We start from the raw sequence: 24089 nt of genomic DNA on the forward strand, positions 1-24089 counted from the left end.
ATCTAATTTTAAAATACTTTAAACTCACAATAAAGCATAGCAGCATAGACAAATTAATTTAAAACACATCAAATCAAGCTTTTAAAACAACATAATTTCTTACCCTGTATGTATATATCTCTCTAGACATATATACATACATACATACAGTGGCAAGAAATGATATACCACAAAAAAAAAATACACAAGTTAAAAAAGCTTTTTAAAAAATTAACAAGTTAAATAAAATACATTTCTTTAGTTCACTTACCATTACTTGCCCCCACCGATTCCCGTTGCGCAGCTTACTCACGAACCAATCCACGATCAGGAACCCATAAAAGAATAAACCATAAAAAAATAAACATTAATCTAAAAATCCAAATCAATCCACGGGTCTTCTATTTGTAATCCATCTTCATCTGTATTCTTCTTTCTTCTATCTCCTTCCAGCGGGGCGGGCGGGGTCTTCTCCCCGTCTGCGGCCACGCACCCTGGTATTCTTTCTTGCCCGGAGGTCCTTCCTCCGCGGCGCCTGGCTTCAAAATGAGATGACATAGGCTTTTAAAGGCCTATGACGTCACATTTTTCGTCATGGTTCCCACGGTCCTGATTGGGCCGTGAAAACCATGTGTTTTGGCCGACAAAAAAAAAATGATGACGTCACTTAAAGGCAATGAAAGCACAGCCAATCAGAATGGCTTTGCTTCAATTGCCTTTAAGATGACGTCATGAAAAGACACATGGCCGCCCTCACATGGTATGGTAGCCAATCAGAGCGTGGGAACTCCATCCCTACTCTGATTGGCTCTAGTATACCATGTGACAGAGGCTTGATCATTGACAACAACCCCCCCCCCCACCTACACCAAAGAAAAAGAAAGAATGACAAAAAGTGGTAATTTACTGCATCGAAATTGAAAATTGAAATTGAATCTGCATTTAATTTACTGCATCAACAAATTGAATCAGATAATGGTTTTTTTAACTCTCAATTCTAACAGTGCTGTGCAAATCAGATTTACATATCAAATTCGAGAAGGGATTTTCAAAAGCGTTACCGTAAACAGAGCCTCAAAGGGTTGGGGGGGGGATGGGTGAGTCATGCGGAGTAATCATCAACTAACTCCCATCCCAAAGAGGATTACACGCAGGTGCAGAGAGGTGACGCTCGGCTAGGGATGGATTAAAAACACAATGGCAAGCTTCAGAAACTGAATGACTCTGTAGATAAGAGTTTCAAATCCTTGAGCGAGCCTTGTGTGTGTGCGTGGGGGAGAGGGGTACAGGGTACAGCTGCATGAAGGATTAGCTGTACTGCAGTTCAAAGAAATTACATAATTTCAAAAGGCAGGGTATCATAATAATTTGATCCCTACACCCCCAAATAAAGTACTGTACATAAAAAGCACACAAATCAACCATGTGCAGTCAAACGCACAGGGTCGCATTTAAAAGCCACAGCACAGATTGAATATCGTAATATCAAGTTGCTCTAGGCAGGTTTGTGGAGAAAATAAAAAATGAGGAGAATTTTTTTTTTTTTCTGGTCACACACTCTGGAACTTCCCAAGCAAGCAGTGGTGAATATACAGGCGCATTCCAGCTATCAAGCAGGAATGTGATTGAAACCAGAAAGACACACATTCAAAGGAATGGTGTGGGAGAGGTGTACTGCACTGTGGATAAGATAAGAAGTTGAAATACTGCAGTGCAGTTAATTATCCTGTGTGTGTGTGTGCGGGGGCGAGCGAGGGCAGAGCACTGTATATGCCGAAATGTGATACTATTACAGCACACACCTATGCGTTTCAACAATTTTCAAATGAGTCATACAGTACAGTACAGCACTGCAAATGTATGTATAAATATGCAAATTTACAATTACTGCACGCGCACACGCAGACTGTGTACTGACGTAGGTTGAACTGCTAAAGTATTAGACTTTGAAGACAACAGCTCGTGAACCCCCCCCCCCCCTGAGATTTTAGACGGTATTGCAGACAGCGATAATAAAATGCTAATATTACGAGCCCTAAAATACCGCAATACATTCCGGACAAAAAAAAAACCGCATCTGCCAGCAGTTATCAGAATTGCGCCGCTACGGCTGTACGAGGCTAAAGGCGGCCGCCGCTTTACATCCACGATACAGCGTTAACCTCCTGGCTGCTGAAAGGAGGCAGCGAAGGTATAAGTTACTTGCGCAACTTAAAGGGCTACCCCTAGACAGTTACACTTGCACACTGTAAGGAATCCGCTCCTCGGTTTGCTGGTTGCCTTACCTTGCAGACCTGTGCAATCCTGGAGCACTTCCCCTGATATTTACTGCAGCCTGGATTCACTCACCAAAGCAACACTGCCACACGCCCCTTCTGCTATTGGCTTACTGACCTTTAAGTATTGCCTTCCCACAATGCTCCCTGCCGAGCATAGTCCTTCCTGGATGTCACAAGTGTTCTGCCATAAGCCCTTGGCTTGTCTGTGTGTGTACTAACCTCTCAAGTTGTTATTCCCTAGTTCCTGAGGCCTGCTGCTAGTCTTCATGCAGGGGCCTGTATTTCCTGATTACCCTGTGTATCCTGAGGCCGGCTGCTAGGCTCATGCAGCGGCCTGTTCCTGTGCTGAAGTGGAGTACTCTTCATGTTACTTCAGATCCCTGTTTCCTGAGGCCGGCTGCTATTCGCACGCAGTGGCCTGTTCCTGTCTTCTGTGCTGAAGCGGAGGTCTCTCCAGTGTTGACTTCAGCCCCCTGTTTCCTGAGGCCTGCTATCCTTCTACTGCAGAGCCTATCTACTGGTTCCTGGGGCCTGCTGCTCATTCTCCATTGCAGAGGCCGTGTCCGTATTTCCTGTGCTGAAGCGGAGGATTCTCCAGTGCGTACTTCAGCTTCCAGTTTCCTGAGGTCGGCTCTCCTTCCCTGTAGAGGCCGGTCTACGAGTCCTGAGGTCTGTAGCTCTCCTTGCACAGGCCCGCTCTGGACTCTTGCGCTGAAGCACTGGTTTACCAGTGCTGCCTGGCGGTGTGCCCACTCCGGTCTGCCTATCCCTTCCTGGAAGCAGTACCATGGGCCATGGTCGCCGCACGCGCAGAACCCACGCCCGCGCTCACGCTCCTAAGCTGAAGCGGGGAACTTCTAATCACCTGTTGCCGAACTCCTGCTTGAATAATGGTTACCCTGATCTCTCCTGTCCTGACCCTGGCTTGTCCACTGATGATGCTACCTTCTCCAGTCCCGACCCTGCTACGTACGACTACGAACTGCGCAATCCGGATCTGCCTGCGCGGCCTAAGGTTGGTGCTTATACAACCCCACCTCAGCCACGCGGTCCGGTCCCGGTTTGTGGCGAGCACAATCGTGACAGTATGCTCGGCCCCACAAAACCGGACCGTGCTTTGGCGGAGGTTGGTATATGTGTAACTGAACCTATGTCCCAGGCTGCGTACCAGTCCCACTATGAAGGCCAGTATCTGTGTGAAATAATAGCCCTGACTGAAGATCTGTTTACGTATGAAGGTTTAACCTCTTTGCAAAGACAATGCCGTTGTGATCTCTTTATTAAGGCTTGCAGCATCCAGAACTTAAAACAGTCTCTGGCCGCTTGTATTTGCTCCCCTGATTCCCCTTTAACCTGGGATAACGTGTACCCTATGGAACTGGCCGACGCCCAAGTGGCACTCTATGCCCTGGCCTCATCACTGGACATTCATCTAGTACAACAGGGCGCCCTCCTCATGTTGGCTCAGTCTCAAGATATACTCCATGTACTTTCCGTAACACTAGACATTCGCATAAAAGAACAGGACCCCCTCCTTGCCAGTTACGCTGCTGCTCGGCAGATCCCCTATGCTGCCAGTCCTGTTGCTAAACCTGTGGGGGTACCTCCCTCTCCTAAGAATGGCCAAACCATCTCTCTGTCGCTGCCCGCTAAGGAAGAAGCTGCCACGCTCCCTAATCCTGAGTTAACCTCCCTAAATTCTGTCCCTGAGGTTATTCCGGTCTTAACCCCTGCTAGTCAGGCCTATGAGTCCCCCACTGTAAATCCCTGCATCCCCCAGGTCAGTGTGTCCTCCCTAGCACCAGAGAATGAATCCTGTTTGCCCTCTTTTTCTAACCCAAAAATTCTAAGCTCTGTTCCCGAGGTTTTTTCTGTTTTAACTCCTGCTAGTCTGCTCTGTGTGGTCCCCATTGTTAACCCTTGTATTCCGCAGACTAATGTTAGGTCTCTAGGGCAAGAAGCTGAACCCCCTATGACCCCGCTCTCGGAGACTAGCTTATCTTTTCCTAATTCTCAGGTACAGCCTAACTTAACCCTTGAGGTTTTTCCTATGTTAACCTCTGCAGGTCAGCCCTATGAACCTCCCTTGGTAAATCCCTGTAGTCTGCCAGTCAAGGACACCTCCTTAGCTTCAGAGGATGAACCCCTTATGTCCCCTGACTCAGCTAAAATTCTCAGGGCTACGCCTCCTGACCTTTCAGCAATAATACTGGCTCCAGTTAAAAGTATTCTGGAACCGTTTGTTTCCCTAAGCCTGTTCGCAGAATCCCCACTCCTAGGTATGTTGCTGACCCCGTCTGTCACTCAGAGAGCTGAGACCCCTGCTTCTGAGCATAGACCCCTTTTCGTGGAATCTGTAGTCGTTTCTGATGTCCCAGACACACTTTGCCAAATACCCACTTCAGAGACCAGCACAGTTGTGGTTGCCCCCCTTTCTACTGTCTGTGTTCTCCTTTTCTCAAAGCTTGGGGTTAAAAGCGTACAGTGGTCATTATGCCCCTCCTGGGGTTTATGTGGGGTTCCCAGGAAGGTTCGCTGACACACTGTTTTCACTCAGAAGTGACGCTTTTTCATATGTGCTAGCTAGAAGCCTGCACACAGTTTCCCCTCTCTCTGAAATTTGCCTTGTCGGTCCTGATACTCTAAGAGGTAAAGACCTCCCTTCAGATTCAGAATCTCTTCCTATAGAGGCCGTCCTTGCTGTTGGTTCCCCTGATTTCTCTGCCCTTGCTAAACCTCAGTCCCTCAGCACTGCATCTAAATATGCCCCAGCAACCGTTGGGTTACTCGGGGTAAAAATTAAAACCCCTGTCTTAAAGGGTACTTTCTCACACATGTCCAGCAAACCTAGAACCTCAGTGATTGATTCTAAGTCACATCACTATATCTGATTTTCTCACTAGTCAAACCCTGACATCCTCACCACTGGCTAGGAGTCCCGTTATCAGAATTTTTGCACTAGTAAACACGCCTATTTATGTTTTTGTCATGACAAGCACCCCTGTTGTTAGGTCCTTTGCAGCTTTGGATAAGACTCCTTTTACTTCTAAGGTTTCTGCTATTGAGAGTTTCCATGGTTCCAACTTGCCGCTTGTTGTCTCTCTAACTCCCATCATTACTCCCCCATTATCGGTCATTGACTCTCAAGCACCAGCTCCTGACGCTGGTTCTCCTATCGGTACCCCTGCATTGCTGGATGTTTCTGTTATGGATTTCGAGCCTCCAGCTCCGGAGTCAATTCCTTTACTCGCTGCTGTTTTTGTAGTCTCTCAGGTCCCTGTCACCGAAGTATGGACTTCAGCTTCTGATGTTAGCTCCCCTCCCTCCGCTACCCTTACTCTGCCTGATTCTCAGGTTTCTGATATTAAAGCCCCAAAGCCTATTCCTACTCCCCAGACAATACTATCTCCCACTGAGGGTTCTACAGAAGTTGGGAGCTCCACTGCTGATTGCTTCTCTGCCTCTGCGAAACCGTGGTTTTCCCCCTCGGAACCTTCTGTTGCCCCTGTCATTTTCTCTGTGTTGGAAATACTCTGTACGTATCCCAAGATTTCGGTCTCTATGCCTGGTTTACTGCTTGCCTTGTCACCTTCCATACCAATACCTGGAAATGCTCCCACCCACCCTGTACCCTCGCTGACCACTACCTGGGAGACCTCTGGAGGAGAAGTCCCTCTCAAATTTCTACATGCAGAGGTCAGCCAAGACTTTGTCTGTCCCGAAGGTCGCCCTGGTATATTCGATCAACTATCGATGCTGCTTATTCTGAACTCTGGTCCCATTACTAAAGACTGGGCTCCCAGTGGGGGTTCTTCTGCCGTTTCTGCTCCTGAAACCCCTGGTTCTTCACAGCCCTGGATTCCCAAGCCATTTTGCGTGGCGAGCCATGTACCAATGTTGTCTCTACCACCACTCTCATATCCTAGAACAGTACTCACCAAGGAACTGCTCGTTTACGGATCCCCTTTCCGCCTAAAAGACTTTAGGAACAACTCGATGTCCCCGAGACCCATAGATGGTCCTGTCTGGCCGCAGTTCTCTCTGGGGGGTGGGGATATGCAAAGGAGTGCCCACGAGTCTCTGGACCACGACTCTACCCCCAATCCTAGACAGTTCAGGAATAATTCCAGGTCCCCCAACTCTATGAGTGGTCATGTTAGCCCAGAGGTCTCACGTGAAGGGGGGGTACTGTAAGGAATCCGCTCCTCGGTTTGCTGGTTGCCTTACCTTGCAGACCTGTGCAATCCTGGAGCACTTCCCCTGATATTTACTGCAGCCTGGATTCACTCACCAAAGCAACACTGCCACACGCCCCTTCTGCTATTGGCTTACTGACCTTTAAGTATTGCCTTCCCACAATGCTCCCTGCCGAGCATAGTCCTTCCTGGATGTCACAAGTGTTCTGCCATAAGCCCTTGGCTTGTCTGTGTGTGTACTAACCTCTCAAGTTGTTATTCCCTAGTTCCTGAGGCCTGCTGCTAGTCTTCATGCAGGGGCCTGTATTTCCTGATTACCCTGTGTATCCTGAGGCCGGTTGCTAGGCTCATGCAGCGGCCTTTTCCTGTGCTGAAGTGGAGTACTCTTCATGTTACTTCAGATCCCTGTTTCCTGAGGCCGGCTGCTACTCGCACGCAGCGGCCTGTTCCTGTCTTCTGTGCTGAAGCGGAGGTCTCTCCAGTGTTGACTTCAGCCCCCTGTTTCCTGAGGCCTGCTATCCTTCTACTGCAGAGCCTATCTACTGGTTCCTGGGGCCTGCTGCTCATTCTCCATTGCAGAGGCCGTGTCTGGATTTCCTGTGCTGAAGCGGAGGATTCTCCAGTGCGTACTTCAGCTTCCAGTTTCCTGAGGTCGGCTCTCCTTCCCTGTAGAGGCCGGTCTACGAGTCCTGAGGTCTGTAGCTCTCCTTGCACAGGCCCGCTCTGGACTCTTGCGCTGAAGCACTGGTTTACCAGTGCTGCCTGGCGGTGTGCCCACTCCGGTCTGCCTATCCCTTCCTGGAAGCAGTACCATGGGCCATGGTCAACGCACGCGCAGAACCCACGCCCGCGCTCACGCTCCTAAGCTGAAGCGGGGAACTTCTGATCACCTGTTGCCGTACTCCTGCTTGAATAATGGTTACCCTGATCTCTCCTGTCCTGACCCTGGCTTGTCCACTGATGATGCTACCTTCTCCAGTCCCGACCCTGCTACGTACGACTATGAACTGCGCAATCTGGATCTGCCTGCGCGGCCTAAGGTTGGTGCTTATACAACCCCACCTCAGCCACGCGGTCCGGTCCCGGTTTGTGGCGAGCACAATCGTGACACACACGATGATACATTAAGATTCATTCATGTAAGTTATTTGGAGCAAGTTTTCTCCATTGAGCTTAAACCTTCTACCACCACATATCTAGTAAGATCATTGAGGTAATTATCAACAATATTCAACTTGATTTTTGTGTGTCATGGGGATTACTCGCCACCCTGTTCAATCACATAGTAGCTATAGTGAGAGACTTTTTTAGATACATTGTACCATTTTTTCTGTGGATACTAGAACCCTCAGAGCTTGACAAACAAGACACCCAGATGGGGAGATACATTATAGGGGGGTTCTATTTGGAGTATTTAATATCAGGTACATCATGACTTCTTATGGTTGAGGGTGATTTCATTTCTCCCTTAACCTGTAATGAGAAGTTTGGATATTCAGTCAGTTACACTGAATACAGGGATGTTGTTTCCTCATACCTACCTTTCAATATAAGGATTGGGTACTCTGCTTGTACTGATTACTCCAACTCCATTCAACACAGAATTCACTATATAGTTCTATATACAGCAAGAACTACAGTGATATTAGGTGCATAGATACAATCTATTCAGTCTCTCACCCAATATTATTCCTACTATATGTAGGACCACACAGGGATTACTTGTTGATATATATTACCTTGTGGATTCATTTTCCTTGCTTCTTAGGACCCTAGTGGGACATCGATTTATACTGGTGATATACATGCGCTCTATTTTGGTTTGTAATAGTCATATATATTTTTTGTGTCAAGTTCAGATTTCAATAACAGTTTATTATTTTGATTATTAGGGTAGTGTGCATCCTTTAGGGTTCTCTTTTCTTCTGTGATATACATATGCCTTAGTCCTGATAGCACCTCTCTAGAAAGTTACACATATACTACTTATTGGCTGAGCAGGGACCCCTAATTTCTGTCTCAAAAACACAGGACTGGCCCACATCTAACTGAAATGTGAAAATAAGAGTGAATCCAGGGTTTACTAACTTTCCAACTAATGGTGCCACTTAGTCTGAAATGTAGAGAGCTTCAAAGGACCTTATCTCAGCAGAGGTCATGCAGCAAATGGTAGAAGCTACCTGGAAAACAGGATATAGTAAGCACAGGGCTCCTCTGGTGGATATGACCACTGTAGAAGGGGAGGGGGTACAGTATAGCATTACACTGTACACCAGGGGTGCGCAAACTGGGGGGCACACAAGATTTTTTGCGGGGGCGCAGTGCGTACAGAGGCCCCGCACTCTTCCCCAAGGCATTTAAATTAAATGCCGGGGACAGCACGAGGCCTCTGTACTCTCTCCTACCATGGCTCAGAAGATGCGTTGTTGTGGCGACGCTGCATCAAATGACACAGCGGGGTCACATGATGTGACGTCACATGACACCGCAGCGTCATTTGATGTTCTAGGAAGGCAAGGGGGGCTCGAACAAGGTAGGAGCAGTGGCAGGGGGGGCAGTGCCGAAACTTTGCGCACCCCTACTGTACACCATTGCAAAATACATTTCCTGTAAGGCTGGCCTTAACCTTTATTTTTAAGGGAGCCCTGCCTATTCCATCACACTTCCCCCACCAGGTAGAATCCCAAATGGTTCCTCCATTTACCTGGGTGGCTGAAAGAGTGGTTAAATGTGCTGAGGTTTTATCAGGAATTAATGTCTCCTATATGCAGAGCCTGTGGGGAAATCATACAAGTCTAACGGTAATCAAAGAGACATCACATCATAGTGCTAACAGCTGGCAAACTGTTGGAGTCCTGGTGTGAGTTCCATCAAATTTTGCACAAGTCCCTTTTGCCCATATTTACTAAGCAGTCTGCCGTGCTGGAAGATACCTTACAGGTCATTAAAGAGAATGGGCTGTTATGTGTCTTCTAGTGACAGAAGATACTGCACCGACACACTTTATTCGAGTAAATACCCAGTATGTACCTGGCAGATACCTGGAATGCGCCGCTCCTCACCTCTGACAAGCCCCATTGCATTTGCCTTCCCAGCCTGGGTTCATGCCTGGCTGACGGGCGGCTGATCTGTTAAATGATAATGATTAGGATTTAATAGGCTGCAATGCTTCGCGTGTCTACCAGATGGCATAAATTCATGAATTGTAATGCAGTATATATATATATATATATATATATATATATACTGTGCAGTATTGCAGCCAGCGGGAATAAAATGCTTCAATCCCTGCCTATAAAATAACCCAATGCACTCGGGCAGAAAACAGTAACAAACCTCAATACACCCGGGTATACCCGAATTCGTGGGACTAGCCGAGCTCGAATAAAGTGTGTCGCCAGTGTATCTTAGGACAGAAGACTGCTTTACAAATATGGGCCTTTTGCTCCTTGTACCTCAGTCAACAACCTTGGATTGTTAGTTCTTCAGGGTATGTACTTAGTGTGTCTTTAGAATTATACGTACTGTGTTGTGTACACTCCTAGTAGTATATCAAATACAAGGTAGTAATCATTTTTTCTCAAAAGTATGAAACTATTTAGCAAAGAAAATGTTTCTCATTGTTAATATATTATTGTAGATTATGGATTCTTCAATTTCTTATGAAAATAGAGAGAATAAGGACTGGCTTACAGCTCATGATAACAGAAATATGTTGGCATGTTGAATGTGTACTGTATGTGAACATGTATAAGCGTGCCCATGTCCAATGAAGTTTACTGTATGCTATCACTTTTTCAGTGGTGTATGATGTTTTTTTTTGTTTTGTTTTTTTTAAATATCTTTCCTTTATTGGTGTCATACAGCGAGTAGGTACATGATACAGAAACTGGTTAGCAAGTCAACTTGTGTATACGGCGCAGTACATGTACATTACATAGGGGAGGTAAGCGACACACAATAATCCCTTTTCCTTTTTCAGAGATGAAAAGAAGAGGGGGAGACCAAGGAAGGGTGGATAGATGGGAACGACTTTGGGAGAAGAGAGGGGGAGGACGGGGGGGGGGGAAGGATTTAGAGATTCGTTGGTCGGGGGGGGAGGGAGGGGGATGGGTGTTACTATAAGGTTTATGTGGGGGTTGGTAGTCCTGGCCAAGGTTCCCAGACTGCATAAAATTGTGGGGTTTTTTGTTTCAACATTGCCGTCAGTTTTTCCATATTCATAATTCCGTCTATCCTGGAGATCACTGTCCTTCTAGAGGGGGCTTTAATTTTCTTCCACGCCGCCGCAACACAGCATCTCGCAGCCGTCAATATTGCCGCTGTGAGTCTGGCAGCAGGGGCAGGGAGGTTGTCGATTGGTTTTCCCAGCACGTAGGTCAGCGGGTCCAGGGGTATATCTATATCAAGGGTCTCGGTCAGGAGGCCCTGGATCCGGGACCAGAATCTTTGGATCTCCGGGCATGTCCACCAAATATGTGGCATGTCCCCTCTTTGACCACAACCTCTCCAGCATTCATCTGAAGTGCCTGGGTAGATTTGGCTCAGTCTACTCGGGGTCAGGTACCAGTGAAATAATATTTTATAGATGTTTTCTTTTGTGACGGAACAAATTGATGTTTTGGTGGCTGCCTCCCAGATATCCTCCCAGTCCTCAAGGTCCAAGTTGGTATTTAGAGCTTCGTTCCATTTCTGCATATACAGATGATTGGGGGGGGGCTGGGATGCCTCGAGCGTTTTATATATCTCTGATATGAGGCCCTTTTGGTATTCGCCTTTGAGGCAGAGGGTCTCGAATCTGGAGCGCGGCGGGAACTTTAGGGTAGGGGACTGGGTTCTAAGGAAGTGTCGAAACTGTAGGTATTGGAATGTGGGTAAATCGGGGGACGAAAATTTAGCTCTTAGTTCTAGGAGGGGCATGGCCTCGTCTTTTTCCAGCAAATCTGCAACCACTCTGATATTTAAGCCTTGAAATTGGCTGAATTGGGTTCGGGCACACCCGGGTGGGAAGTCCGGGTTTCCGAATAAGGGGGTCAATTGAGAGGGGGTTGAAGCTAGGCCGTATTTCCCTTTGGTTTTTAACCATGTCGACCACGTGCATCTCATAGCCCCGAGGCCAAGTCTCAACGATTTCTTGTTTTTGTGGGATGGGGACCACAATAGAGTTGGGAGGGTGTTCGGGGACGCGTGGTGTGTCTCTATCTCCAGCCAACAATTGGAGGCGGGGGGGCTGTTCCATACTACCGCCTGCCTCAATTGGGCTGATTGGTAGTATCGGAGTATGTCCGGTGCCCCCAGGCCCCCTCTCGTCCTCGAGGCCAAGAGTACTGACCGTGGGGCCCTGGCTCTCCGTTGTTGCCAGATAAACCTTAGGATATGGGCCTGGATATTCCTCAGTTCTGCTAATGGTACAGGAACGGGGAGGGTCTGAAAGAAATAGAGTAAACGGGGTAGGATATTCATTTTGGTGGATACTATTCTTCCGAACCAGGAGATCTGGTGGGATAGCCAGGTCTCTAGATCTTTTAAGATTTGGCGGAAGAGGGGGGGGTAGTTAATTTGGTATAGTGAGTTATATGAGCTCGCTATTTTAATTCCAAGGTATTTGATATGGGAACTATTCCATTTGTATTTAAATTTCTTTTGTAGGGCTGACCATACGGGGTTCGGTAGGGAGATGCTGAGCGCCTCCGACTTGTCAGTATTGACTTTATAGTCTGACAGTTGGCCAAATTCGTTGAGGAGTTTTTCTAGGTTAGGGAGGGAGGTGAGGGGGTCTAACATGGTGAGGATTATGTCATCGGCGAACAGGGATATTTTGTATTCCCTGTCTCCGATTGGGATACCTTTAATAGTGGGTTCAGTTCTAATTCGGGCGGCCAGGGGCTCTATGGATAGGGCGAAAAGTAAAGGGGAGAGGGGGCAGCCTTGTCTAGTGCCATTTTGTATTTTTATTGGGTTGGAGCGGCCTCCCGGGAGTTTTAGTAGGGCTGTTGGGTTAGTATAGAGGGCCCGTACGCCAGTCAGAAATGGTCCGGAGAAGCCGAATTGGCCCATCGTCTGGTCGAGGTAGGACCATCTGATGCGGTCAAAGGCCTTCTCCGCGTCGAGGCTTAGTATCAGGGCCTGGGATTGTTTGAGGTGCACGTGGTCTATTATATCAATAATTTTGCGGGTGTTGTCAGAGGCCTGTCTTCCTGACACAAATCCCACCTGGTCTATATGAATTAGTCTTGGGAGAATAGGATTCAGCCTGTTTGCGAGAATTTTGCTGAAAAGCTTGAGGTCGGAGTTTAGCAGGGATATTGGGCGGTAGCTGCCGCATTGAAGTGGGTCTCTGCCCTCTTTATGTATAATAGCCAAATTGGCTGCTGACATAGTGTCTGGGATCTGTTGATCCTGCATGAAGGAATTGTACATTTCTAGGAGGTGAGGGGACAGGGGGCCTACAAATTTTTTATAATAACCGTTGGTAAATCCATCCGGTCCAGGTGTTTTAGCTATTTTAAGTGCGGATATTGCTTTTTTTTAGTTCCTCTTGAGTTATTTTCTTATTTAAGAACTCGAGTTCTTCTTGTGTGAGGGTTGGGAGGTTGCATTTGGTTAGGTAGTCGGAGGTATTTTTGGCGTTATCTTTTGGGTGGCCAGTGGGGGGAAGGTTGTAGAGATCCGTGTAGAACTCTGCAAACTCATTTGCGATATCTTTCTCATTATAGGAGATTAGACCGCTTTTAGTCCTGATCTTTGTAATCTGGGTCTTTGCTTTCATGCCTCTTAATTTGGAGGCCAGAAGTTTGTCCGCTTTATTGCTCCTATCGTAAAACCGCTGTTTGGTCCATTTCAGGGCTCTCTCTACCTCGTCAAGTTGAAGCAATTTTAGATCGGATCTCGCTTTCTCGAGTGCTCTGAACACCTTTTTTGATAAGGATAGTTTGTGTGAGCGCTCTAGCGCTAGGATTTTATCAGTAAATTCTTTCTGGGCTTTCTGTTTAAGTTTTTTCTTGTAGGAGGCTATTGATATGAGTTCCCCTCTGATGGTGGCTTTGTGGGCCTCCCATAGAGTTGCTGCCGAAGGTACTGAGCCTTTGTTTATTTGGAAAAAGGTGAGCAGTTTTTGCTTAATTGTTTTGACTACTTGTGGGTCGTTGAGAAGCGAGTCGTTAAGTTTCCAATTATATGTTAATGACTTGACGAAGGGCAGAGAGAGGGTGAGTGCGATAGGGGCATGGTCGGACCACGTTATTGGGCCTATTTCGGAGTGGGAGGATGCCTGGAGAACATTATTGGTGCCTAGAAAATAGTCGATCCTCGAGTAAGACTGATGGGGGGTTGAGTAGAAAGAGTAGTCCCGCTGGCCCGCGTGCTGGGCCCGCCAAATGTCTGTCAGAGAGTACTCTCTGAGAATATCTTGAAATTTTTGGGCTTTTGTCTGTAGTTGGGTGGAGTATGGGGCAGTAGTTTGGCCTGATCTGTCATGGTCTGGACTAAGTACCATATTTACGTCTCCGACAAGGAGAAGGGAGGAGAGCGTCGATTGGTCGAGAGTGCTAAGGAGGTTCTGTAGGAATTGAGTTTGGTTGGCGTTTGGGGCATAAATATTAAGGATAGCTATGGGGGAGCCTGAGAGCGTGCCTTGGAGTAATATATATCGTCCCTCTGGATCTTTGGTTATCAGCGTCGGGGCAAATGGTATATTGTTTTTAATCAAGATGGCCACCCCTCTTTTCTTGCTAGGGGAGGAAGCAAAAAACGCTTGGGGGTACGTGTGGTTAAATGTGTTTGGTGGGTCTGAATTGTTATAATGGGTTTCTTGAATGCAAATTATATCACCTTTAGTCTTTTTAAATTCTTGGAGGGCTAATTTGCGTTTGCGGACCGAGTTAAGGCCTTTGACGTTCAAGGAAATAATTTTGATCGACGCCATTAGTGGGGGGGGGGGGGTCTCGGGGATAAGCCCCTGTCCCTGAGTTATTCCCATGTCAGGGTTGGTTTGAGCGTCGGGGTGTACAGTATGTGCGGGGGGAAGTTTCTAGTTTTCCCGCGGGGGTGCTAGGGGAGGGCCGACGGGGGGAGGATGGGGTGGGGGGGGAGAGAGGGAGGGGGGGGAAGACACAAGAGGACAAGAAAGAGAGTGGGCTATCCTGGAGCTCGAAACAGGTTCCTCTTGACATTCTAGTGTCAAGGGGCTGGGGTGCAAAAAGACCCCTAGGAGAACTTTCGGGGCGTCACTCACGGACCGTAGCCAGTAAGAAGGGTCCGGCGCCCCCATCCTATTGCTAGTAGGGGGGGGGGGAAGGGTCCTAAGTAAGGAGGGAGAACTCTGGTTTACGGAGGCCTTACTCTCCTGCGGTTAGTACTATAACTGGTCTTTTACGTCCTTTGCGAACATTGTTTCCTTTTTTTGTGTTACGTTCTTGTTTCCCCGGGGGGGGGAGGAGGGGGAGGGGGGGGAGGAGGGGGGGGAGGGGGGGGAGGGGAGGGGTGGGAGGAGGAGGGAGGGGGGAGGGGGGGGAGGGGGAGGGCGGGGAGGGGGGAGAGGGAGGGAGGGGGGGAGGGGAGGGGGGAAAGGGAGGGAGGGGGGGGGGAGGGGGGGAGGGGGGAGGGGAGGAGGAGGGAGGGGGGGAGGAGGAGAGGGGGGGGGAAGGGGGGGGTCTGGTGGGGGGGGGGGGCTGAAAGCTATCCATGGGGGGGGGGGATGGGAGGAACACTTGGGGGGTTATCTAACATAGTAATTTGTCTGATTAGCGAGGGGGGGTGGGGGGGGGCATATTGTATATAGCCTTTTCTAGCATTTGGGAATTATCACTGAGGTGGGGTTAGTTTCGTGCCGGGATGTTGTTTGGGGGTGTATGGTTGAATCTTGAGGCTTATGTGATATGTCAATTGCTGTGATGTAAGCTGTTGTGTCTGGTGCTACTCCGGTTCTGTTCAGGGGGGGGGGGAGGGGGGGGGGAAGTATACGCGGCGGAGAGGGGTGAAGGGGGGGGCAAGGTGAGACAAGGGGGTTCAGGGGGGGGACCATACAATTGCGGGTTCAGTTGGGAGCCTTATAATTCTGGGGGGGGAGTTTCAGTAGGGGTGTTCAATTGGGTCTGGATCTTATACACCTATATCCTCGTTTTGACGGTAAGAGGGGAGAGGGGGGGGGGGGGAACTCGGGGGGTCGTGGAGAACCAGAGAGGTAGGATATCTTATATACCTTTGGGGAATATCGGGGTACATCATAAGGGGAGAGAGAGAGGGGGGGGAAGTTTCCGTTTATACAACCTGCCCCCTGTGGGAGAGGGGGGGGGGAAAAGGGTGGCTCCGGGAACGGATCCTGGGTTGCAGTGTCCATAGCAGGAGTCTCTGGCTCTGATGTCTTGGCGTGCGTGCACATTGAATCATGAGTCCAGGGCACTTCATGCTCGTCAGGAGCACCGACCAGGTGTGCCTGTGTAGGTATGCAGCAGCCGACCCGCGTCTCCAGGGCCCGGATCTTCGTTGGTGCAGTTCTGGAGCACGTAAGTATCACGAGAGGACCGCGCCCGGGGAGGAGCAGCGCGGATGCCGTTTCCTCCCGTTGCAGTTCGAGACACCACGGGTGGGGCCTCAATTCCCCTCGGTCTCGGGGAGAGACAGAAAAGGTGAGTGGACGTTTTACTCGTGGGGGGGCGGGAGGTAGGAGGGGGCTTTGGTTAGATAGTGGTGAGGGGGGGAGGGAAGAGAGGAGGGGGAGAGTGGTGAGGAGTGGAGGGGGAGAGTGGAGAGGAGTGGGGGGGGGGGAGAGTGGTGAGGAGTGGAGGGGGGGGGGGGAATGGGGGGAGGGGGCGGGGAGGGGGAGATAGTTCGTGGGGTGGGAGTTGGGGGGCCTCTCGGGGTCTGAGGGGTGCTTTGTGCACTGAGGGTTCTTGCGTTGGGTGCTAGCTGATATCTTCAAGGCCTCTGGGTCCGCGTGGGGTGACTGTGGGGGCCTCTTGCGTTTTTCTTGGGCCTAGTAGTTGTCTGGATCATCCGGTTTCACCGTTGGCGCTGGCTCGCCAGTCTCTCCGATGTTCGGGGGGCTTCTTGTAGGGGCGTCTCTGACGTCTCCTCGGTATTGGGGCGGCTGCTCTTCTGTGGTGGGAGAGGGATCCCTAGCGCTTTCAGGAAGTTTTTAGCGCCTTCAGTGGTTGTCACTGTGTGGTGGCGGCCATTACGGAGCACCACTAATTTGAAGGGGAACCCCCAGCGATACTTTACCCCCTGGTCTCTGAGGTAGGAGGTAAGTGGGCGCAGCGCGTTTCTTTTAATCATTGTTATCTGGGAGAGGTCGTTGTAGAGTTGGATTTGTGCCCCGTCCATGGACACAGTCCTCATTTCTCTGGCCGCCGCCATGATGCGGTCTTTAGCAGAGTATGCGTGCATTCTCAGCACCACATCTCTGTGTCTATTTGGGTCCGATGATTTCGGGGCCAGGGCTCTGTGGGCACGGTCTGTGTGCAGGTCATGATCTGATAGATCAGGGACGAGCTGCAGAAAGAGTCTGCGGAGGAATGGTTGGAGTTCTTCGTGGGAGATAGTTTCTGGGATGTTTTTGAGGCGGATGTTTTGCCTTCGCTCCCTGTTCTCCATGTCCTCTAATTTGTCCTGTATATGCTGAATCGCCTCTCCACATCTCAGCACTTCCTCGCGTGTCTCAGCCTGTTCATTTGAGGCTACCTCCATCTTGACCTCCAGGTCTTCCGTTCGCTCCGTCAGTGCTTCTACTTCTGCTCGGATGGTTTGGAGGGCCTTTTCCGTGTCCTCCTGGACTCCCCTCCTCATTTTAATAATTAGGGCATCAAAAAAGTCTTTATTTAGGACGGGGGGATCTGAGTCTGTCGGGCTCTGACGGCCGCTGCGCACCTCGTGCTCCGGTTCTTCTCAGCTAGGAGTTGCGCCGGAGCGAAGAACTTGGTGACGGGGCATTGACTCTTCCTCTGCGGCTTCCCTGCCATCTCTTCAGAGTGAGTTCTCGGGGTGGGATCGATTTTCGGGGGGTTTGGGGTGGGGAATGAGCTTATTCTGTTATATATCTTGGTGAGGGCGCCGGGAGCTCCTCCACTAGCAGACCATCGGCTGTGACGTCACCGGAAGTCCCCGTGTATGATGTTTTAATTTTGATGTGTGTAGTTTTTTTTATCCACAGCCACACCAGCACATTTTTCTCCAGCAAGTGGAGGAAGTCAGTTTATCAGAAGATTGCCAACGTAGTTCCCTATTTAGAGCTACCTCTAACAAAATTATAATGACAATCATTTTTAAGACACCCTGTTAAAAAGTGAAATCAATATTTTTCCAAAATACAAAACTACTATAGGATTGCACAATTGTGATCAGGATTTTGTTCCAAGTAAAAGTAAGGGTAATTTGGGACCACCAAAATGAGACAACACCTTTAAGTAATATTTAACATCCAGTTCAGGCATCGCTATGTAAATAAAGACTCACCTATCACTGTACTCACTCACCTCATTGCCAGTCATATGGTACATGCGTGCTTCCTGCATAAGAGGGAATACATCAGGACATTGTCTAATGAGTTCATTGGCTTCCACCAAGCCCACAAAATACCAAGGATCCAATAAGGGAAGACGGACACATTCCAAAATTCTAGGTAAAATTGCAATTCTTTCTGGCTGCTTGTAATGCACCCAGTTCACAACAGTCTCAAACACTTGTGCTTCTTCGGTAACGTAGAGGTCATCACTTTTTAAAATATGATAAAGGATTTCAAATGGTAGTTCCAGGAAATCCTCATGGTTTAATACTTGAGAAAATTTTTGAATAATGTAGTTCTGAACCTGCAGCTTCAAAGAGTCAAGAGCGTGAGTGTCAGCGAGTCTCAAAATACCAACACAATTTTCTGGGTGAAGAGCTTCAGTAAGAAAACTGGAACATGCATCTACCATCCGCAGAAACTGCAAAAAATACAGGGCGAAAAAGAGAATCAGCTGATTGTACCGCAATTTACCTACTGTACAGGTGTACAAAGAATATAATATTGCACAGGCTCCTTCCTCCCCTAACTCCTTCTATAACCATTCCCTGAAATGCTCACTGGTGCGAGAGGAGCAGATTTGGACCTTGATACGGTGACATGATGACCCAAAGCTAAAAAAAAACACAATTTGCACCTGTCTCGGAGCAGTGCTCCAGTTTTTAACACTTATTCCTGCTCTGGGTCTTTGACATGCAAATGTAAGACAAACTTGAGTCCAAAATCAAAACCACATTTGTGAAGTGTTACATTTCTAATTAAAGCAGCAAAGCACCATGCACGACATCATGTTTTTGTAAGTTATATACAGTAATTATATAGTGACATAGTTAAGTAGTAGATGAGGTTGATACTTATTCTATATTTGTATTTAAAGTATTTTGATGCAGAGGAAGGCAAACAAAAAACCCTAGTGAAACCTTATCTATAGTTGTCTCATAAAGGGAAATTGAAATTAATTCCTGACTCCAATAATTGCCTATCAGATTTCTCCCTGGATTAACATGCTTCCCATGATTACTTATTTGGTATATCCCTGCATACCTTTTCTTTCTAAAAAGATGTCCACACTTTTTCTTCAGCTATCTATTGTATCTGCCATCACAGTCTCCATGGGTAATGAATTCTCTATTTTAACTGACCTTACTCTAAAGGACCCTTTCCTTTGTTGCTGGTGAAATCTCCTTTCCTACAACCTTAAGGGATGACCCCGTGACATTTGCACTGTCCTTGTGATGAATAGTTATTTTGAAAGCTCCTTGTATGGGCCCTGAATATATTTCTACAGTATACACAGTAGTTATTATATTACCTCGAAGACGCCTCTTTCTAATGTAAACAAATCTAATTTAGCTAGCCTCTCCTCATGTCAGATTTTCCATCCCCTTTATTAATTTGTTGGCTCAACTCTGCACTTTTTCTAGATCCATAATGTATTTTTTATGCAGTGGAGCCCAAAAACTGCACTCCATATTCATGGTGTGGTCTTACTAATGCATAAGGGCATAATTATGCTTCCCTTCCATCCATTTCCTGTTTCATGCAAGATAAGATCATATTTGCCTTTGCAGCTACTGCATGACATTGGGCACTATTGCTAAGCCTGCTGTCTACAAGCACTCCTAAATCCTTCTCCATCACAGATTCACCTAACTTTGCCCCATATACTTTGTAAGTCGCCTGTTCATTCATACATTTACAGTTGTGTGAAAAAGAAAGTAAACCCTCTTTGAATTCTATGGTTTTACATATCAGGACATAATAACAATCAACTGTTCCTTAGCAGGTCTTAAAATTAGGTAAATACAACCTCAGATGAACAACAACACATGACATATTACACTGTGTCATGATTTATTTAACAAAAATAAAACCAAAATGGAGAAGCCATGTGTGAAAAACTAAGTATACCTTATGATTCAATAGCTTGTAGAACCACCTTTAGCAGCAATAACTTCAAGTAATCATTTTCTGTATGACTTTATCAGTCTCTCACATCGCTGTGGAGTAATTTTGGCCCACTCTTTTTTACAACGTTGCTTCAGTTCATTGAGGTTTGTGGGCATTTGTTTATGCACAGCTCTCTTAAGGTCCTGCCACAACATTTCAATCGGGTTGAGGTTTGGACTTTGACTGGGCCATTGCAACACCTTGATTCTTTTCTTTTTCAGCCATTCTGTTATAGATTTTCTGATGTGTTGTTATAGGTTGGAAGCAGGAGATTTTCTGGAGCTGAGGCCCATTAATTTCAGCTCCGGGGTCCCCCTGCTTCCAGAGATACTTACCTCCATAGGAAGTGTCGGTATCTCTGTGAGGTTTAAATGTTATATGTTTAAATATCCAGGTCACGTGGACCAATAGAAAACCACAAGGGATTACGTCATGGCTTCCTGTTGGCTCCTGTGACACGAGACATTTAAATACCAACACTTCACTAGGCACACAAGTTCACTGGCTGGAGAGATACCGTCCCCCCTTCGGAGGTAAGTAACTCTGGAAGATGGTTGTCCCTAGAGCTGAGATGAATGATATTTAGCTCCAGAGATCCCCTGCTTTAATCCTATAAAAGAAAAAAATGAGGAAAAAAGAAGATGTAGTACAAGGTGTTTTGCTGCTTTAAAAGGAGTAGAATAGCTCAGCTTTTGCAGCTGGAAGATGTTGATAAATAGCAACCTACTGTAAGTTGTTTAAATATTTTGACTAGACATACTAAAACATCTATCTTGGTTCAGATCCATTTTATATACTTGTGTAGCCATGCATCCTCTTGGCTACTAATCTTCCCTATTTAACACATAATCCCTGGTACCAGCGCAGGCAGTGTTAGGGTTAAATCTATGCCCTTGCTGCTGCTGCAGCAGTAAACATCTCCCTTGAGTGACAGGGGGGTGGGCCTAAAGCCTATGAACTGACATGTGCTATACTAGTGTAAGGAACAGAGGGCACAACGGGTTTTAGCAAATGAAAACTCATTTATTGAGCCAACACAACAATGAGTTTTCATTTGCTAAAACCCGTTCTGCCCTCTGTTCCTTCTTCTATGTACCCAGGACTGACTGCAGGCTGTCATTCTAAACTTTGGAGCACCGGTAATTGTATCATTTTTTCTTTTGAGGTGTGCAGCACTCCTCTCTATTATCTGGACTATACTAGTGTAACCCATGTCCCCTCCCCCTCCCCCCGGTCGCAGACTGGATCCCTAGGGTGTAGTGAGGGCTGGCTACGTGTCTTTTGGTGGTGAGTACCTGTGAGGAACAGGAGGGCCTGAGTCTCCCGTGATGGTATAGGGGACAACAGGGACAGGCTTCTGGGGTATATGCCTTCATCTTTAGCAGCAACGGTGCAGCGCCACCATCTCTGGTAAGCCTTTAGGATGTAGGGTGAAATCCTTCCAGAGAGCCCTTTGCTTCAGGGCGAGAGATTTCAGTCTCACATACAAAAAGTCTTTTGTAAAAGCAGCAATGTCTCTTTATTCTTCAGCAGCAGCACACAGCATACACCGCAGCACTCAGGTACAGTGTACAGGGTCTTGTCCTCCTCTCCTTCTCCTCCATACTGTACCCCTGCATGATGGGCTGTATGGAGCTCCAATACTCCCGACACCCACCCTGAGGAGTATACCCCTGAGGAGTTTCTCCCCCTCACCCCTGAGCAGGGTGAGGGGCATTGGTCAACCGCACTATAGTGCTATCAGCTCTAATCAGGCTGGGCCTTAGCTTCTCCTCCTAGCACAGGTATCACTCTAATCCTGACTGTCCAGTCAGGCACTCCAACACCAACTCCACTCCCTCTGGCAGGAGCAGGCAACTAAATTTAGACAGCCCCACCCCTCATAGTGTCAGCAGGTCCCTCCCCTGTGTTGCTTGCCTTCCACACAGAGTCAGGGGGCTACCTCCACCAATCAAGGCAGGGCTTGAAGCGGGGGAAACCCATGATAACTACCGGCGGCCTGCCCTTAGCAGGACTTACACCAGTAGGAGAAAGATATATAGCCCCCATTTCTTACCGGGGCTACACTAGTATTCAAATATAAATAAAAAAGGAGCCAAAGTGCTTGATATTTTCTTCCCTTTCACCAATGTGGAAGACGTTTCTGTCTTCTCTATCAAAGAGGGCAGTAATATATTGAATACTGTATATAACAGATATAATCAATAGAAATGTACAGTATTTTAATTATTTGCTCCTTAGTAGTCACTGCGGACATATAGGCCTATTAACCCCTTAGGAGAAGGAGTGGCTCAGTGAGTAAAGACACATAGGGGGCTATGCACTAAGCTCAATGGCTTTGCGTTTTGATTTGACCAAAAAGCAGGTTCGTTAAAAAGTGAAGCCGGGGACACGATGCACTAAGGCCTTGAGGACATGTTTTAACGTACCTGCTCAAAATAGCTCAAAACAGCCACAGCGTATAGTTTGCTTTTCTCTCATCTGCTAGCGTTCTGAACCTTTCCATTCGCTAGCTGATAGAAAAAAAAGCCGCCTGTAACATTTGCATGGAGATTTGCTATCTCCATGCAAGACTGTTACAGGCGATCTTACACTAAATAAAAACATTTTAATAATAGTGTACATGAGCAGGGGGTCTCCCGAGCTGAACCACATTGGTTTCAGGTCTGAGGACCCCCTAGTTCAGTTGATATAGGCCCATTATGGGGTGCCGGTATCCCCTGCAGTTTAAAGCTCCCGCGTCACGTGACCGGGTTATTTACATTCTGCAGGGGATACCGACACCTCATAAAGGGGCCTGTATCTCCTGAAGTAGGGGGTCCTCGGACCTGAAACCAATGCGGTTCAGCTCAGGAGACCCCCTGCACATCTGCACTAGTATTAAAACATACATAGCAATAAACAATAATTCATTACCGTAGCGGCTATCCGCTAAGGTAATGAAGCTGCTTTAATGTATTTTAAATAATAGTGTGCAGGAGCAGGGGGTCCCCTGAGCTGAACCGCATTGATTTCTGCCTCAGAGACCTCCTGCTTCCCGAGTTACAGGCCCCGGTATGGGGCATCGGGTGCCAGTGCCGCCGCCATCTTTATAGCGTCCAAGACGTGACGTGGGTTCTATAAAGATGGCGTCCGCACTGGCACCGATGACTGTAGTGGTTAATAACCGCTGTGGTGATTAAGGGGTTAGGGGACATTACATTGGCTATTTTAATTGTTGTGCATGTTTTGCAGCACCGTAGGGGCATGGGCAGAATGAAGATGAGGGTGAAGACGGCCTTCATCGTGGGTGCCTGTAAAAGGTAAGTGTAATATGTTTTGACTGTATTTATTTAATGTTATATGTATTTAAAATGGCCAAATGCATTATTATCCATATTTGGATAATAGTAATTTTGGCCATTACTTTATAGTACACTACCGACACACTTTATTAGAGTGTGGCCGGTACCGCAAGCCGGGAGATTTCCCGGCTTGCTAGTGGCCGCCCCTCGGCGTGCCGCGCGTCATAGACGCGCGGTCACGCGTCTTCGGGAGCGTGCGCCCCCTGCACGCGCGTCCAGGGGCTCCCCGAGGGAGCCCTGGTGTCCCGCGATCGCGGGACAGCGGCAGGGGGTTCCGGGGGACCCGGCGGACCCGGCAGCGGTAGGGAGAGCGCCCCGATAGGAGGGCGCTCTTCCGCTGCTTCGGCGCGCGCCCGTCACTCTCGGGCGCGCGCCAGGCTACTGCTGCGGCCAAGAACGGGCAAATGCTCGAATAAACTTGGCCGCAGCAGTATGTGTTAGGGGGTGTATTTAGTTTGAATTGTTGTTTTTTATTTTTGGAGGTGCAACATTGGTACCGCAGGCCCGCGGGTACCCCGGGACTCCCGCAGAATTTTTTCTAAGTCCAGATTTCTTTGCGTCTACACTGACCTGACGTGTTCTAATCAACGCAACTTTCGCGTTTGCTAAGGTTGCGTTGCTTAGTGCATCCCGCTTAAGGGCAGAATTTCACGCAAACAGGGCTGCGATCGAGCAAAGTTGGACTTAGAAAAAATTCCTGAAAAAAGTCATTTTTAGACCGCAAAATGCCTGTTTGCGTTGCTTAGTGCATCGGGTTGAGCAAATAATCACGATCGAAGAGCACTTTGCGGTCTAAAAGTGACTTAACAGAGCTAAGTGCATAGCCCCCTGAGTTTGAAGC

The 24089-nt window shown here is 47.8% G+C and overlaps 1 protein-coding gene across 2 annotated transcripts in view; it reads right to left on the reverse strand.

Moving 5' to 3' along the window:
* Window positions 1–24089, reverse strand: part of KLHL6 (kelch like family member 6) — a 147716-nt gene that overhangs the window by 120260 nt on the left and 3367 nt on the right. For both annotated transcript variants that reach the window (XM_075569481.1, XM_075569480.1), the window contains exon 3: window positions 17926–18375. In XM_075569481.1, the coding sequence (XP_075425596.1) occupies window positions 17926–18375 (450 nt within the window). The remainder of the gene's footprint in view (window positions 1–17925; window positions 18376–24089) is intronic.

The sequence above is a fragment of the Ascaphus truei genome, chromosome 14 (assembly GCF_040206685.1).
Source record: "Ascaphus truei isolate aAscTru1 chromosome 14, aAscTru1.hap1, whole genome shotgun sequence".
NCBI classification, from domain to species: domain Eukaryota; kingdom Metazoa; phylum Chordata; class Amphibia; order Anura; family Ascaphidae; genus Ascaphus; species Ascaphus truei.